Source organism: Rana temporaria, chromosome 3, assembly GCF_905171775.1.
Source record: "Rana temporaria chromosome 3, aRanTem1.1, whole genome shotgun sequence".
In the NCBI taxonomy this organism is placed as follows: domain Eukaryota; kingdom Metazoa; phylum Chordata; class Amphibia; order Anura; family Ranidae; genus Rana; species Rana temporaria.
Window position 1 is genome coordinate 15,662,808 of NC_053491.1, and position 18,607 is coordinate 15,681,414.

Sequence of the window (18,607 nt, forward strand, 5' to 3'; positions counted from 1 at the left end):
GCTCCACCACTGCCCCTGCCATTAGAATCAATGGACACCGCTGCCGAAGCGCTTCGGCAGCAACGCTTTGCGGGCGCTTTTAACACTTTATTTGGCCGCTAGTGGGGGTTAAAGGGGTTGTAAAGGTAATTTTTTTTTTTTCCTAAACCTCTTCCTTTACCTTAGTGCAGTCCTCCTTCACTTACCTCATCCTTCCATTTTGCTTTTATCTGTCCTTATTTCTTCTGAGAAATCCTCACTTCCTGTTCTTCTGTCTGTAACTCCACACAGTAATGCAAGGCTTTCTCCCTGGTGTGGAGTGTCATGCTCGTCCCCTCCCTTGGACTACAGGAGAGTTAGGACGCTCTCTACGTTGCAGATAGAGAAAGGAGCTGTGTGTTAGTGGGCGTCCTGACTCTCCTGTTGTCCAAGGGAGGGGGCGAGCACGACACTCCACACCAGAGAGAAAGCCTCGCATTACTGTGTGGAGTTACGGACAGAAGAACAGGAAGTGAGGATTTCTCAGAAGAAATAAGGACATTTAAAAGCAAAATGGAAGGATGAGGTAAGTGAGGGAGGACTGCACTAAGGTAAAGGAAGCTATTTAGGATTTTTTTGATTCTAATACATTGCAACCGTTTATAAAATGAGTGTTGTGTGTCCTTTTGGGGTAAGTGAAGAATATTTTACAACTAAGAGGTTTTCAGTGTTGTTGGATGTTTTCATGATTTGTTTTCCTACAATAGGAGGACCGTTGGAGCAGGGGGACATCGAAGAACTGTGTAATGGTCGCTTAGCAGTGACCTGCCCCTGGCATTATTTTGAGTTCTGCTTGGATGATGGATCCTCCTCTTCTGGATTACAGGTTAGGTGCCATCTTTGTCACTGTGGGGGTGGGGTGACTGGGCATTTGGATTTTAGAGATTGTGAACTAACAGCAGAAGTTTAATAGGCTGCCGGCCGCTCGCTACACCTCCCAGGCTTCCAAAATGCCATCATTTGACACACAGGTAGAGTTGAGCGAACCCGAACTGTAAGGTTCGGTACGGACCTTGGGGTTTACCCGAACCCGAATAATTGGAAAAAGTTTGGGTCCCGGATCGGAGTTCGGGGGAAAAAAAATGCGCGGAGGTCCCCGCAAATTCAATAACCAGACCCTTTAGGTCTGGTATGGATATTAAGGGGAACCCCGCCGTCAATTTAAAAAAAAAATGACGTGCGGTTCCCCCTAAATATCCATAACCAGACCCGTTATCCAAGCACGTTGACATGGCCGGCCGCAGAAAAGAGGGGGGGGACAGAGTGCACCCCTCTCTCCTGAACCGCACCAGGCCACATGCCCTCAACATGGGGAGGATGTCCCCATGTTGATGGGGACAAGGGTCTCATCCCCACAACCCTTGCCCGGTGGTTGTGGGGGTATGCGGGCGGGAGGCTTATCAGAATCTGGAAGACCCCTTTAACAAAGGGGACCCCCAGATCCTGACCCCCCCCTGTGTGAAATGGTAATGGGGTACACTGTACCCCTACCATTTCACGAAGGAAGTGTAAAGTCTTGTAAAAAAAACACACACACCGTAGAATAAAGTCCTTTATTAATAAAAAAAAAAAAACTCCAGCGGTGATAATCCACTCGTTCCCGGCTTTCTGCTTCAACATTGTCCTGATCCTGCGACAGCTGCGGGTGATCTCCAGCGACGAGAAGATCCTGCGACAGGTGATCTCGGCTCCAGCGAAGAGAAGATCCATCCATCCGGAGCGCAGCATCGCCGACCTCCTCTCACCGCTGGACACAGCCCAGCGACTGACGCGCTGAAGCTGTGACATTACTTATATAGAGGAGGCAGGGCCACCCGTCACGTGACCCTGCACCCTCTGACGTACCTCTGCTACGTCACTGGGGAAGCCCAGGAAGAGGGAAGACTCTGGGCTTCCCCAGTGACGTAGCAGAGGGTACATCAGAGGGTGCGGGGTCACGTGACGGATGGCCCTGCCTCCCCTATATAAGTAATGTCACAGCTTCAGCGCATCATTCGCTGGGCTGTGTCCAGCGATGAGAGGAGGTTAGTGATCTTCTCATCGCTGGAGATCACCCGCAGCCGTCGCAGGATCAGGACAATGCAGGAAGCCGGGAACGAGTGGATTATCACCGCTGGAGTTTTTTTTTTTTTTTATTAATAAAGGACTTTATTCTATGGTGTCTGTGTGTTTTTTTTTTACAAGACTTTACACTTCCTTCGTGAAATGGTAGGGGTACAGTGGTTAAAGGGGTCTTCCAGATTCTGATAAGCCTCCCGCCCGCAGACCCCCACAACCACCGGGCAAGGGTTGTGGGGATGAGACCGTTGTCCCCATCAACATGGGGACATCATCCCCATGTTGAGGGCATGTGGCCTGGTGCGGTTCAGGAGAGGGGGGGGGGGGCCGCACTCTGCCCCCCCCCCCCCTCTTTTCTGCGGCCGGCCAGGTCAAGGTGCTCGGATAAGGGTTATGGATATTTAGGGGGAACCGCACGTCATTTTTTTTTTTTTAAATTGACGGCGGGGTTCCCCTTAATATTCATACCAGACCTAAAGGGTCTGGTTATTGAATTTGCGGGGACAAACTGCATTTTTTTTCTAAAAGTCCGTGTCCCATTGACTACAATGGGGTTCAGAGTTCAGATTCGGGTTCCCGAAACCGACCTTTTTTTTTTTTTAAAGTTCGGGTTCGGGTTCGAACCCGAACATCCAGGTGTTCGCTCAACTCTACACACAGGCTAAAACGCCCGTATACATAATTTAACCACTTAAGGATCCTTTCACGCCGAAAGGGCACAGGCATGTACCTGTACGTCACCTTTCAGTGCCCAGACCTGGGTCGCGAGCGCGCCGCCGGCGGGACGCTCGTGACCTGGTCCTGTGCTCCGTGACCCAGGGACTCGCGGACCCAATCGCCGCCGGTGTCCCGCGATCAGATCACAGAGCTGAAGGTGAGTGAGTGAATAACTTATATTGCACTGCAAATGCAAACTGAATCGCCTCTAGGCGCTTGCCATCCATTTGCCTTCTGTTAATCTCTCAAAATAGGTGGGTTTTGAGTTTTTTTCTGAAGGCCAGGTGATCAATTTCCATTTGGATGTTAGTCCGTTCCATAGTCGAGGTCCTTGGTGAGTGTAAACAAACCTTTTTCTGAACCATTCTTCCTAGTGTGAATGCCACTGATCGTCTGTTCCCTGTCATAGGGAACGACGATCAGTGACGTCACACACAAAGCCACGCCCCCACACAGTAGTAAACACTCCCTAGGAAACACTAAACCCCTTCAGTGCCCCCTACAGGTTAAGCCCGTCACTGCCAGTGTTCAGTGCATTTTTATAGCACTTTTCGCTGTGAAAATGACAATGGTCCCAAATATGTGTCAAAGGTGTCCGATGTGTTCGCCATAATGTCGCAGTCATGATAAAAATTGCTGATCGCCGCCATTACTAGTAAAAAAAAATAAAAAATATTAATATAAATGCCATAAAAGTATCCCCTATTTTGTAAACGCTGTAACTTTTGCGCAAACCAATCAATAAACGCTTATTGCGATTTTTTTTTTAACAAAAATATGTAGAAGAATACGTATCGGCGTAAATTGAGGGGAAAAAAACGTTTTTTTTATATATTTTTGGGGGATATTTATTACAGCAAAAAGTTAAAAATATTGCATTTTTTTTCAAAATTGTCGCTCTATTTTTGTTTATAGAGCAAAAAAAAAAACCCGCCGAGGTGATCAAACACCACCAAAAGAAAGCTCTATTTGTGGGGGATAAAAAGGACGTCAATTTTGTTTGGGAGCCACTTCGCACGACCGCGCAATTGTTAGTTAAAGCGGCGCAGTGCCAAATCGCAAAAAAAGGGGGCAGGTTCTTTAGCTGCATATTGGTCCGGGGGTTAAGTGGTTAAAGTATAAGTCCACCTTTTGTAAACATGTTACACCCTTATTTAGGATGTAACATGTTACTGTGCAGCAGCTCCCTCAACCATGACAACAGTGGGGGGGTTCCTCTCCCTGCATCCGCTGGCACATTTTAAAAGCTGCGCAGCCATTCCAGGCTCCACCCACACAGCCACATCATTTATTGACGTTTATGATTGCTACTCCTGTTTGGCTTTGCAATTTTGGTTGATCTCTCTATATAATTCTTTTAGAATCAAGTATATGAGGTGAAGGTCTGTGAAGGGAAGGTATACATCAAGACTCCAAATGCATTGTCCCTTACTCCTTGGAAGAACGGGAAATGTGAACAATCAGGTGAGAATAGACGCCATCTTTACTGAATGTCCAGCTCTTCTTCTTCCTGATATATCAGGTGATGTGATTACAGAGATGCCATTTTCTTCAGTGCTGCTTAGTAAGGAGAAATGTTGCAAACAATTATAGGGAATGTTTATGAATTTAACCTTTTGTAGAATATATTTTTTAAAGCAGTAATGCATATTCTATCTTTTTGTATTAACCACTTCAGCCCCGGACCATTTTGCTGGTCAATGACCAGGTCACTTTTTGCCATTCGACACTGTGTCGCTTTAACTGACAATTGCGCGGTCGTGCGACGTGGCTCCCAAACAAAATTGGCGTCCTTTTTTCCCCACGAATAGAGCGTTCTTTTGGTGGTATCTGCGGTTTTTATTTTTTGCGCTATATACAAAAATAGAGCGACAATTTTGTCCCCGTTCCGGCTCATAGGGAAGGCGGCAGAGTCGCGAGCGTGGCATTTAAGTGGCCACATACAGGTACGTGATAATGCCTGTCCGTGCCATTCTGCCGACGTATATATGGCATGGGCGGTCCTTAAGCGGTTAACACAGACAGCAGGACCCGGCCCCGCCCCCCGCTCCGTTGTTGCAGCATTTGATTGACAGCAGCGGGAGCCAATTGTGATTGAATACCACCAAAAGAAAGCTCTTTCTGTCTCAAAAAAATGTATACAAATTTTATTTGGGTACAGTATTGCATGACTGAGTAAGTGTCATTCAAAGTGTGACAGCGCTGAAATCTGAAAATTTGCCTGGGCAGGAAGGGGGTAACAGTGTATTGAAGTGATTACCAGACCAAAAAGGTGGCACATAGGTGAAGCCTATCGTTGTGGGGACACTTTAAAAATGTCACACATTTGGCACTTTTCCCTATATGATAATCACCAGACTGACAGACATCGTCCTCTCATAGTGCAGATCTTATTCTTGAAGACGATGACATTTTACAAATCCGTAAATTGGATTTATTAATGCCCCTTTCACACTGGGGCGTTTTTCGGGTGTTATTCAGGCGCTTTGGCGTTAAAAAAAAAGCGCCTGAAAGAAGCCTCATCTGCAATCCCAATGTGAAAGCCCCCCGAGTGCTATCGGAGCCCTTTCACACTGCCAGCGCCCGAAAAACGCTGGTAAAGTGCCGCTAAGACCCTAACGTTTTAGGGCATTTTTGCAGTGCCTCAGTGTTAAAGGGTAAGGCGTTTATGGAGCGTTTTTTTTTCAGCGCCCAAAAGCTGCTCCAAAGATGCTGCTTGCAGGTTTTTTCTTAATGCCCCGCCAGTGCAACGCCTCAGTGTGAAAGGGCAAGGCGTTTTTACAGCGCTTTCAATTCATTTCAATGGAGAGGGGCGTTTTTTTTTCAGCGCTCAAAAGCTGCTCCAAAGATGCTGCTTGCAGGACTCAGTATGAAAGGGTCCATTGAGATGCATGGAGAGCGTTTTATGAGCTTTTTAATAGCGCGACTTTTAACGCTAAAACGCTGTAAATACGCTTCAATGTGAAAAGGGTCTAAGGGAGCTTTTTTTTTTTTTTTATTGTATTAATTCATATTTACAGACAATAAAAAGCTATAACAGATGTGTTTGTTTTTTCCCCCAGGTAGTACGGAATCTGGAGAAAGTGCTAAAGGGGTAGAAGACGAATGTTCCCTGACTTATTGGGCTTGTAGAATCCTTTGTACTGCAGATCCGGAAGAGAAGGTGAGATGATAGTTGTCTTATATGGCAGCATTCAGTGGTGGCTGGTGGTAAAAAAAAAAAATGGGGGGGTGGATTGGGGTGGTGGTAGCAAAAACAATGCACCCACACATACACCCCCTAAAGAAGAAGTGACTGCCTTCTCCTGCTGACAAGTGGGTTAGTGCCCAATATAAACATATTTGTATTCAAATAATACTGGAGCGCGCAGAATCTGGTGCAGCTCTGCATAGAAACCAATCAGCTTCCAGGTTTGAGCCCTGGTTCACACTGGGTATGATTTGAGATGAGATTTCACATGTCAAATCGCATCTCAAATCGGCGGCATTTGTCGGCAATGGCACCGTCCTAAGCGGTGCGACTCCGCATCTGCAGCGCTGCACCGTTTTAAAAAAGTAGTTCCTGTACTTTTAGCGATTTTGGGCCGCGATTTACATTAAACCCTGCACAGATGTCTCTTAAATCGTGGCCGAAATCGCGGCAAAACCGCAGCCACGAAATCGCGGTTAAATCGCGATTTTACCGCGATTTTGAATTAGCAGCAGTGTGAACCTAGCCTTATTGTCAAAACCTAATTAAACAAGCTGAAGTTAGAAGCTGATTGGTTACTATGCACAGCTGCACCAGATTCTGTGTGCTTTAGTATTATTTCAATAAAAATATGTTTATATTGGTCACTTAGGCCCCTTTAACACTGGGGCAGTTTGCAGGCGCTATTGCGCTAAATATAGCGCCTGCAAACCGACTGCAAAACTTTCTCATTCCCCTCTCTCTCACCCTTGTATATCATGAGAGAGAGGGAGGGTTGAGGGAAAGGGGGTGAGTGTGAGATAGAGGGGGGGCGCTGGGAGACCGAGAAGGGCGCTGAGAGACAGAGGAGGGGGCTGAGAGCCAGAGGGCCTTCACACTGGAGCGGTGCGTTAGCAAGACCGCTCCAAAAGTCCTACTAGCAGCATCTTTGTAGCGGTGAGAGGAGCGGTGTGTTTTCCGCTGCTCCACCGCTCATTCCCATTGAAAGCGATGGGAAACCGCGGCTATACCGCCGGCAACATAGACGGACACAGCATCCTTTGACCTTCGGGTTATGTTCTTCCTACCAGGAGATTTTAGGCAGAATTTCCACAGCACTCAAGGTGTTAAAACTTTCCCTCATGCCGCTCCTCCCAGGGGGCGTGGCTCCCCCAGGCATAACCCACACCCTGCTCCAGCAGCTTCAGTTTGTTTCTGCCTAACCGTCAGGAGAGTCAGGCTCTCTCTGGAGTCCTGGACTCTGGAGTTTTTTCTTGCAAATTTTTTTGCATTTTGCGAGTTTTTTCCTCGCTTTTTTATTCTATTTTTATTTTTGAATCCTGCGATTCTTCTATCAACAGCCGACTGGGTGACAGGCTGGGTCCTCGACCCTTGTAGTCCCCCCAGGTTCGGCCTTCGAGCGTGTGCCGGCCCTCAGCTCCGCTTTGGGACGTCCACGACAGGCCCCTTTGCTCCAGGGGCGGCCGGGGAACTTCGGTTCTAGGGCACACATATGACCGGTCTCTATGGCCTTGTCACAGTGTGTCTGGCTGACAGCCATGCCGTTCGCGGACGTTGGTTCTGTCTGGGATACCTCCAGCCGGGTAGTCGCAGGACAGGTAAGTAGTGGCCCCTTACTCAGGTAAGTGGTCTGGCTGGAATGTTTTCCCTTGGGAGGTCGACTGAGGGTTTTCCCCTGCTTTCCTCTCTCCCTTATTCCTCTCCCTCCTTCCCCCTTTGGGTGACGGCTGTGCAGGGGGTTTTTTTCCCTGGGGCTCATATTTTTTTCACTCGGGTATGGCTGGGGCTGTTCTGTGTCACTGCAGGGGACTGTGGTGGACATTCTGGGCATTTTTGTGTGTGCTGTGTGCTGTTTTGGTGTACTGTCATTTTTGGGTACACTGTCTTTTTAAAACTGCGCAACGGCGGCCATTTTGCCGGAGCCGCGCTTGTATTATTCGGCGGCCATTTTCTTGTGGCCGGCGCCGTTTTCAGCACTAGTTCGGCCTCTAGTGGCCGTTTCGGCGGGGAAAAAAGACCGCGAATCATCTGAGGGGACAGACGCAGCGCTGCAGCTTCTCCTCAGCACACACTTGTCCTTCACAGACCGCGCTGTACCAGGGGGGTGGTGAGTCTCAGGGGGCCCCAGACTGTGCTCTAGCGGCCGGGAGGTGACCTGTGGGGGACTTTTTTCCTGCCATTGGCAGTGGGGGTGACACGGCAGCTGCAATATGGAGCCTGAATCAGGCCCCTCATTCCTCACAATGCCGGAATTAACCCTTAGCGCCCCTCCCCCTGCCACATCTGTTGAATCGGTGTCGGCTGTCCTGGAGTCTTTTCTCACCAGGTTTGAAGCTGCCAGTGCTCGGTTGGGGGGTAAAAAGCGCCCCCCCCCAGAGGCTGTTTCTGGGGATATCTCTGACGCAGAATCTGATAACGCTGTTGCTGCTTCTGGTTCTGTCATGTCAGAGGATGCGGGCTTAACCCACATGGACAGCGAGGATGACTCTGCTGCGGAGTCTGCTGACAAGGAATTTGTTGGAGCTCTTATTACTGCGGTACGTGAGACTCTTCATTTAGAGGATGTGGCGGAGACACCAGCGGTGTCAGTCCCTTTTGGATTCCGCAAACCACCGCGTACCGCTAAGGTATTCCCCTGTGTTCCTTATTTGGACAATTTGTTGTATAAGGAATGGGATACACCGCAAAAGGCTTTTACTGTTCCTAAAAGCTTTGCTACCCGTTACCCCCTGGAGGAGGACTTTTTAAAAAAGTGGGTCACTCCTCCGTCGGTGGACCCTCCTGTGTCCAGACTGAGTAAGGCTACTACGTTGCCTGTGGAGGGGGCTCCTGCTTTCAAGGACCCCGCTGATAGGAGAGTGGAGGCCGTGGCCCGCTCCCTGTTCTCGGTGGTGGGTTCGGCGGTAAGGCCGGCTCTGGCCGGCGCCCTGGTTGCTCAGACGCTAACTGAAAGGGCGAAGCTCCTGCTGCAGGATCTGGAGGTCCAGGGTGCTTCCGAGTCCTCTAGGGACCTGGCTGAGCAGTTGATTCAGGGTCAGAAGTTTCTCTGTGAGGCGGCTATGGATTCGATTCCTTTGCTTTCCAGGGCTTCTGTCTACGCAGTGGTTCTGCGCCGCCTTATATGGCTGAAGTGCTGGTCGGCTGACCAGTCCTCGAAAAAGGCCTTGGTGGATTTGCCCTTTAAGGGCGGACGGCTCTTTGGGGCATCCCTGGATGACATCATTAAGGATGCCACTGGAGGTAAGAGCACCTTGCTCCCTCAGTCCGGGAAGGGTAAGGAACCTCGCCGCAAGCAAGGTCCTACTTTTACTACCCCTAAGCGGTTTTTTCGTGCGCCCAGCGCGGCTGGAAAAGGTCCGCAAGGGGCAAAAGCCCCTGCTGCCGGGCGTAAGCGCCCCTGGTTTAACAAACCAAACAAGCCTGCGGACAAGCCTGCTTCCGCATGAAGGTCTGCCCCCGCCCGGGTCTCGGGTGGGGGGACGGCTTCACGACTTCGCGGATCGGTGGAACTCTCTTCTGACCGACCGTTGGGTTTGCGAGGTGGTCGCCTCGGGGTACAAGATAGAGTTCCTCTCTTGTCCCCCAAACAGATTTTTTCCATCCAACCTCCAGCTTCCTCAGGATCGGCGGCTAGCCCTATCCGGGGCTGTCCAGGATCTTCTGGACAGAGGGGTGGTTGTGCCGGTTCCCTCGCTGGAACGGTTTCGGGGGTTCTACTCCAATCTGTTCGTGGTTCCCAAGAAGGGAGGGGTTCGCCCTGTCCTGGACCTAAAGGCCCTCAACTCCTTTGTCAAGGTGCAGCGATTCAGGATGGAGTCGGTCCGTTCTATCATAGCGGCCCTCCACCAGGGGGACTTCATGGCGTCCTTGGACATCATGGACGCATACCTGCATGTCCCCGTTTGCACAAGCCACCAAAGATATCTGCGTTTTGCGATCGGGGAGGACCACTATCAATTTGTGGCCCTCCCGTTCGGGCTGGCGTCGGCACCACGGGTGTTCACCAAGGTGCTCGCCCCGATCCTGGCCTTGCTAAGGCAGCGAGGGATCGCTATCGTGGGATACCTGGACGACCTTCTCCTGAGAGCTTCTTCAAGCTCAGAGTTAGAGGAGGACGTGTCCATCACGTGTCGGACTCTGCAGGAGTTCGGTTGGCTTCTGAATCTCAAAAAATCAGTGTTGGTTCCGTCCCAGAGGCTGGAACACCTGGGGCTGGTTTTGGATTCGGGGGAGGCAAAAGTGTTCCTCCCATCGGAAAAACTGCTGACCCTGCAATCTGCAGTGAGACAGTTGTCGACCCAGAAGTGGTCGTCTCTTCGCTTCTGCATGCGGGTTCTGGGTCTGATGGTGGCCTCCTTCGAGGCGGTTCCGTATGCCCAATTCCACACCAGGGTACTACAGAAGGAGGTTCTGTCACGATGGGACAGGGTCCCATCTTCTCTGGATCGTCAGATTCGGTTGAGCCATCTGGCCAAGTCTTCCCTGGCATGGTGGCTGACGTCTCCGGTGCTTCGGTCCGGGAAGTCTTTTCTTCCGTGCCGCTGGACAGTGGTCACGACGGATGCCAGCCTCTTCGGCTGGGGGGGCGTCTGGGGCACCCAGTCAGCCCAGGGGCGCTGGACTCAGGAGGAGTCCCGCCTGCCGATCAATATCCTGGAGCTCCGAGCGATCAAGCTGTGCCTTGTCAGGTGGTCCCTGGAGCTGCAGGGCCGTCCTGTCAGGATCCAGTCCGACAACGCCACGGCCGTGGCGTACGTCAATCATCAGGGCGGCACAAGGAGCTCGGCCGCGGCGACGGAGGTCGCTCACATACTTCGGTGGGCCGAAAGGTCCGTTCCGGCCCTGTCAGCGGTATACATTCCGGGAGTTCTGAATTGGCAAGCCGACTTCCTAAGTCGCACGACTCTGGATCAAGGGGAGTGGTCTCTCCACCCGGAGGTTTTTCAGATCCTGTGCCAAAAATGGGGCACTCCAGACGTGGACCTTCTGGCGTCCCGTCTCAATCGGAAGGTACCACGGTTTGTGGCCAGGTCAAGGGACCCCTGGGCAGACGCGTCAGACGCGTTAGTGGCTCCCTGGGGTCAATATCACCTGATTTACGCCTTCCCTCCTCTAAGGCTCCTACCCCGCCTGCTGCGCAGGGTGGAAGCCGAAGGGATTCCAACGATCCTGATCGCCCCAGATTGGCCGCGTCGCTCTTGGTACGCGGACCTGGTACGTCTGGTGGCAGACGCCCCCTGGCGCCTGCCTCTGAGGGAAGATCTCCTGTCTCAGGGCCCGATCTTCCATCCTGCTTTACGGTCACTGGCTTTAACGGCGTGGCTGTTGAGAACCAGGTACTGAAGGACCGGGGCCTGTCGGGTCCGGTAATCTCTACCATGATGCGTGCACGGAAGTCCACTTCTCGAAAAATTTATCATCGTACATGGAAAGCATACATCTCTATGTGTGAGGAGATGAAGTGGCACCCCCGTACTTACGTGGTGTCCCGGATCCTGCTGTTCCTACAGCGGGGAGTGGACCAGGCTCTTGCCTTGAGCACGATCAAGAGTCAGATTTCTGCTCTGGCTGTTTATTTTCAGCGTCCCGTGGCAGCGCACTCTTTGGTTCGCACGTTTGTGCAGGGGGTCCGGCATGTGGCCCCCCCGGTGCGCCCTCCGCTACCTTCTTGGGACTTGAACTTGGTCCTCACGGCGCTTCAGCGTGCCCCCTTTGAGGACATTCGGGAGATCCCCTTGCTGACTTTGTCGCAGAAGGTGGTCTTTCTGGTAGCTATTACCTCTATCAGACGAGTGTCTGAACTGGCGGCCTTGTCTTGCAAGGCCCCCTACTTGGTCATCCATCAGGATAAGGCGGTGCTGCGCCCGCGACCTTCTTTTCTTCCGAAGGTCGTTTCGGCCTTTCACATTAACGAGGACATTGTTGTTCCATCATTATGTCCTCAGCCGAAGAACCCGAAGGAAGCCGTTTTACATTCTCTAGATGTGGTTCGGGCCCTTCGAGTTTACTTGTCGGCGACAGCTCCGTTCCGGAAGTCGGACTCGCTGTTCGTGTCTGTGTCCGGTCCCAGTAAGGGCCTGGCAGTCTCGTCGGCCACCATTTCCAGGTGGATCCGACAGGTTGTGCTTCAGGCCTACGCCCTGAAGGGGCGGGCGCCTCCCTTTCGGGTCACGGCGCATTCGACCAGGGCGATTGGAGCCTCCTGGGCTTTCCGACACCAAGCCTCTGTGTTACAGGTGTGTAAGGCTGCGACCTGGTCGTCGGTCCACACTTTCTCAAAGTTTTATAAGGTGGATGTGAGTGCATCTTCTGATGCCTCATTCGGCCGCAGGGTGTTACAGGCGGCAGTTTAAGGTTGGAGTTCCTCCGTTGAGTAACTCCGGTTTTTGTTTGGGGTGTAACCTGTTGTTTGCTGTGTTATTTTTCCCACCCCTCGTTTTTTTTGACACTGCTTGGGGACGTCCCGAAGGTCAAAGGATGCTGTGTCCGTCTATGAACGAAAGAGAAAAAAGGATTTTTGTACTCACCGTAAAATCCATTTCTCTGAGTTCATAGACGGACACAGCACCCACCCCTCCTTGGTTTGTACTGCTTGTTACGAACTGAAGCTGCTGGAGCAGGGTGTGGGTTATGCCTGGGGGAGCCACGCCCCCTGGGAGGAGCGGCATGAGGGAAAGTTTTAACACCTTGAGTGCTGTGGAAATTCTGCCTAAAATCTCCTGGTAGGAAGAACATAACCCGAAGGTCAAAGGATGCTGTGTCCGTCTATGAACTCAGAGAAATGGATTTTACGGTGAGTACAAAAATCCTTTTTTTCGGGGGTTAAAACCTCACAGCTAGCGCCGCTATACCGCCACCGCACCTCCCGCCCCAGTGTGAAAGGGGCCTTACTCACATGTCAGCAGAAGACAGTCACTTCTAATGCCTTTTCCCATAATTTCTTATGGGCCCTTAACAACCTTCCACCAACTCAAAAACGTACCTGACCCATTTATGGCAAAGCAGAAGGCGTACTCACATGTATGCATTTTGGTTCCTTGAAGTGTCAGGTTTGTTGCTTTCTGCATTGATATGTGTTGGGGGGCTACATGGCAATTATTGGGATACTCCCCAAAGTACATGAATATGGACTAAAGGCAGGATGAATAAAGGCTCAAAGAGAAAGCTGATTATGTATTACTTACCTCAGAACGAAGCCCCCGCAGCGGTCCACGTCTCCCCCTCCGGCCGCCGACATGTTGTCCCGGAGTGACTTTGGGTATCGCCGCTCCAGCGCTGTGATTGGCCGGAGCGGTGATAACGTCTCTCCACGCATGCGCACAAAAAACAGCATATGCTGGGGAAGAAACGGCACAGAGTTTTGTTTCTTCCCGGCACCTGTGCCGTTTGCATTTCCGGAAGACTACAAATGAAATATCTCTTAAACGGCGCACGTTTATTTCCACTACCTATAGGTAAGTCTTATTCTACATATAGGTAGAAGTCCAAAAAGGGGGCTTAAAGGATAAGTTCACCTTTCATAACATGTTACACTCGTATTTAGGATATAACATGTTACTAAATAAGCAGCCCCTGACCTGACAGCAGGTCGGGGATCTTCTCCTCACACCCGCTGTCACAATTTAAAGAGAAAACGGTTCTGTGAAGGAGAGAACTAAAGCAGGCACTGCGGCTGTGGGCTTGTAGTTCTCCATGAACTACCAGGGTGCCGGTGAGCGCTCTTGATTCTTCCTGCCATTCAGTAACTGCCTGCCCATACGAGGTACAGGTAGACAGCCTTGCATTGCCTTGCCTTTTAAAAAGAAGGGTAGCAGCGCTCAGGTCGCAGACCTAAGAAGTCTAAGAGTTCCTCGTCTAAGTCTAACTCTTAAGTCTAAGAAGTCTAAGAGTTCCTCGTCGAGTTCAGTGTGGAAGCCGCCGAGGAGCTCGGCGGGCCGACTTTCCTCATTGAACAACGAGGAAATAGAGAACATGTTCTCTTTTCGGCCCGACGAGTTCCTCGTCGGCTTCCTCGCTGAAAAGTGTACACACGACCGAGTTTCTCGGCAGAATCCAGCTCCGACCGAGTTTCTGGCTGAATTCTGCCGAGAAACTCGGTCGTGTGTACGGGCCTGAGTCGAGTCCTGCAAGTATCAGTCCTCAGGCTTTCAGTGTCCTCTTAACCACTTCCGGACCGCCGCACGACTATATACGTCGGCAATTTGAAGAGGGATATCTCTGTTATGGTAGCAGCTAGCTGCCATAACCCAGGTATTCTCGTCTTTAGCCGGTGGTCCAGTTTCGGATAATGGTGGTCTCTGCGGCGGATTCGTTGCAAGATCACTGTTATCAGCGGCGGGAGAGGGCCACTAGATGGGCAACAATGAGACGACCTACAAAACAGGAATGGTTTTTCAGGTGGAGGTGTCTGACATTTTTTTTCCCTACTCATCTTTTCTGACTGTTTTTTACTAGTTTTGCATTTGTCTAGGGTCAGTGTCACTACTGGTAGCACAAGGCGATACTTGTACCCTATAAAGGTTGCACAGGCAGTCAACTCCTCCAGAATGGCGCATCAATACGTGTCATTGCCAGAAGGTTTTCCGTGCCTCCCAGCACAGTCTCAAGAGCATGGAGGAGATTCCAGGAGACAGGCAGTTTACTCTAGGAGAGCTGGACAGAGCCATAGAAGGTCCTTAACCCATCAGCAGGACCGGTATCTGCTCCTTTGTGCAAGGAGGAACAGGATGAGCACTGCCATAGCCCTACAAAATGACCTCCACAATCAGAAACAGACTTCATGGGGGTGGCCTGAGGACCCAACGTCCTCTAGTGTGCTCTGTGCTCACTGCCGGACACTGTGCAGCTCGATTTGCCATTTTACAGGACAATCTTAGAAGAAAACCTGTTAGAGTCTGCAAAAGACTTGAGACCGGGGCGGAGGTTCACCTTCCAGCAGGACAACGACCCTAAACATACAGCCAGAGCTACAATGGAATGGTTTAGATCAGGGGTCTCCAAACTATGGCCCTCCAGCTTTTGCAGAACTACACTTCTCATGAGGCATTATAAAGCTCTGACATTCACAGACATGACTAGGCATGATGGGAATTGGAGTTTCTGAACAACTGGAGGGCTGTAGGTTGGAGACTTCTGGTTTAGATCAAAGCATATTCATGTGTTAGAATGGCCCAGTCACAGTCCAGACCTAAATCCCATTGAGAATCTGTGGCAAGACATGAAAATTGCTGATCACAGACGCTCTCCATCCAATCTGACAGAGCTTGAGATATTTTACAAAGAAGAATGGGCAGAAATGTCCCTCTCTAGATGTGCAAAGCTGGTAGAGACATCCCCAAAAAGACTTGCAGCTGTAATTGCAGAGAAAGGCGGTTCTACAAAGTATTGACTCCGGGGGGCGCCATACAAATGCTCCCCCCACACTTTTCACATATTTATTTGTAAAAAATTTGGAAAACCATTTATCATTTTCTTTCCACTTCACAATTATTACTTTGTGTTGGTCTATCAGTGTTTCTCAACTGCAGTCCTCAAGGCGCCTCAACAGGTCATGTTTTCAGGAATATCCCTCAAATGAAACGGCTGTGGTGTATACGCAAGGCAGTGAAACTGATCAAACCACCTGTTCAAAATAACGGAAAGCCTGAAAACATGACCTGTTGGTGCGCCTTGAGGACTGGAGCTGAGAAACACGGGTCTATCACATAAAATCCCAATCCTGTTTGGTTATAACATGACAAAATTTAGAAAATTTCAAGGGGTATGAATACTTTTTTAACCACTTAAGGACCGCCTCCTGCACATATACGTCGGAAGAATGGCGCGGCTGGGCACATCAACGTATATGTACGTTGATCTTTAGGCCCAGTCGTGGGCGCGCTCCCGCGACCCGGTCCGAAGCTTCGGGACCCGCGGACTCGATCGCCGCTGGAGTCCCGCGATCGGTCCCCGGAGCTGAAGAACAGGGAGAGCCGTGTGTAAACACGGCTTCCCCGTTCTTCACTGTGGCGGTGTCATCGATCGTGTGATCCCTTTTATAGAGATCCACAATCGATGATGTCATACCTACAGCCACACCCCCCTACTGTTGTAAACACACAACCCCTTCAGCGCCCCCTTGTGGTTAACTCCCAAACTGCAACTGTCATTTCCACAATAAACAATGCATTTTAAATGCATTTTTTGCTGTATAAATGACAATGGTCCCAAAAATGTGTCAAAATTGTCCGAAGTGTCCGCCATAATGTCGCAGTCACGAAAAAAATCGCTGATCGCCGCCATTAGTAGTAAAAAAAAAAAAATTATAAAAATGCAATAAGACTATCCCTTATGTTGTAAACGGTATAAATTTTGCGCAAACCAACCGATAAACACTTATTGCGATTTTTTTACCAAAAATAGGTAGAAGAATACGTATCGGCCTAAAATGAGGAAAAACATTTTTTTTATATATATTTTGGGGGATATTTATTATAGCAAAAAGTAAAAAATATTGCATTTTTTTCAAAATTGTCGCTCTATTTTTGTTTATAGCGCAAAAAATAAAAACCGCAGAGGTGATCAAATACCACCAAAAGAAAGCTCTATTTGTGGGAAAAAAAGGACGCCAATTTTGTTTGGGAGCCACGTTGCACGACCGCGCAATTGTCAGTTAAAGCGACGCAGTCCCGATTTGCAAAAAGGGGCCAGATTCACAGAGCAAGTACGCCGGCGTATCTACTGATACGCCGGCGTACTTTCAAATTTGCCGCGTCGTATCTTTAGTTTGAATCCTCAAACCAAGATACGACGGCTTCTGGCTTCGATCCGACAGGCGTACGGCTTCGTACGCCTTCGGATCGTAGGTGCAATGCTTCGGCGCCCGCTGGGTGGAGTTCGCGTCATTTTCCGCGTCGGGTATGCTAATTAGCTTTTTCCGTCCATCCACGAAGGTACGCGCGGCCGTCGCATTCTCTTACGTCGTCTCTAGTCGGCTTTTCCCGGTGTATAGTTAAAGCTGCTATTTTGCGGCGTATAGATAGACTTGCCATGTTAAGTATGGCCGTCGTTCCCGCGTCGAAATTTGAATTTTTTTTTTTTTTTTTTGCGTAAGTCGTCCGTGAATAGGAAAGGAGGTAACTCACGTCTAAGTTCAAAAACTAACGTCGGTGCGACGTCATTTCGCGCAAAGCACGGCGGGAATTTTTAAAACGGAGCATGCGCAGTTCAATCAGCGCGGGGACGCGCTTCATTTAAATGAATCACGCCCCCAACCCACCGATTTGAATTACGCGCCGAGAGATACACTACGCCGCCGTAACTTACGGCGCGAAATCTTCCTGGATTCGACTTAGAGCCAGGTAAGATACGGCGTCTTTTTAAATCTACCTGAATCTAGCCCAAGGTCCTTTAGCTGCATTTTGGTCCGGGTCTTAAGTGGTTAAGGCACTGTATATGGAGCTATAGTCATGTCATTTATTTGCTGCACAGATTCTGGGACTACTGTGAAGGTGACAACAACCACTAGTGTATAGATAAGTAATACAAAAATAAAAAAATACATTTCAGTCCATTCTGGGAATTAAATTGTCACGCCTCCTATATCTAGCATAGAGCAGCATTGGTGGTCTCTGTTCTAATATACTGGGGACATCATGTTGAAGATTTCACTGTGGACATTTTCAGTTTAATTTAAAGTAAATATTCCTCATCCTCTTTGAAGGCAAAGCTCACTCAGCAAGCACAGGAATTATGGAACTCCGGGAAGATTGCAGACATCGGTCACACACAACCACCAGCCCAACCAAAGAGGAAAGAGAACCTCACCATAGTACAACCTGGCAGGATCAAGAGAGGAAAAGGAGGAACATTGGTAAGATGTAATGACATTCCACGTTTATTTATGAAAGGACATACAATGGAGGAAAGACACTTTACCATCATTATGAGGTGGGTTCTTTAACCCTTTCCTGCCCGGCTTATTGTAAAATTACGTCCTCCCAGGATTGCGCCTTGCGTGTGCCCCACAGGCCATACTATGACCAATCATAGCAGATCACATGGTAATTGTACACAATGAATGGCTTGGATTCATGCCATCCATTGTGTACTATTGTGTTGATCACTGTGATTAGTCACAATGATCACATACAGACAGGGCCAATCACAGCCTATTAGTACAATGTGATTAGCTGTGGCAAATCACAGCTAATCACCACCATACACAATAAATCTATTTCTTCAGTAAAAATAGTTGTTATAACAGTGATATTTACTGTTATAAGCAATCATAGTGTGTGTGGGGGGGAAGAAAAATCCTGATCCTAACGCATTTTTTATCTTAATGCATTAACCACTTCAGCCCCCGGAGGATTTGGCTGCCCAACGACCGGGCCATTTTTTGCGATATATAGCACTGCGCCGCTTTAACTGACAATTGCGCGGTCGTGCGACGAGATACCCAAACAAAATTTGACGTCCCTCCCTTTTTTTCCCACAAATAGAGCTTTCTTTTGGTGGTATTTGATCATGTCTGCTTTTTTTTTTTTTTTTTATGCTATAAACAAAGAAAGAGCGTAAATTTTGAAAAAAAAACACAATATTTTGTACTTTTTGCTATAATAAATATCCACAATTTTATTTTAT

At 49.4% G+C, this 18,607-nt stretch overlaps 1 protein-coding gene across 1 annotated transcript in view; it reads left to right on the forward strand.

Moving 5' to 3' along the window:
• Nucleotides 1-18,607, forward strand: part of LOC120931126 (uncharacterized protein HI_0077-like) — a 51,494-nt gene that overhangs the window by 7,052 nt on the left and 25,835 nt on the right. Inside the window, exons 3-6 of the mRNA XM_040342291.1 lie at nt 726-844; nt 4,155-4,257; nt 5,856-5,956; nt 17,685-17,834. Of these exons, the coding sequence (XP_040198225.1) occupies nt 726-844; nt 4,155-4,257; nt 5,856-5,956; nt 17,685-17,834 (473 nt within the window). The remainder of the gene's footprint in view (nt 1-725; nt 845-4,154; nt 4,258-5,855; nt 5,957-17,684; nt 17,835-18,607) is intronic.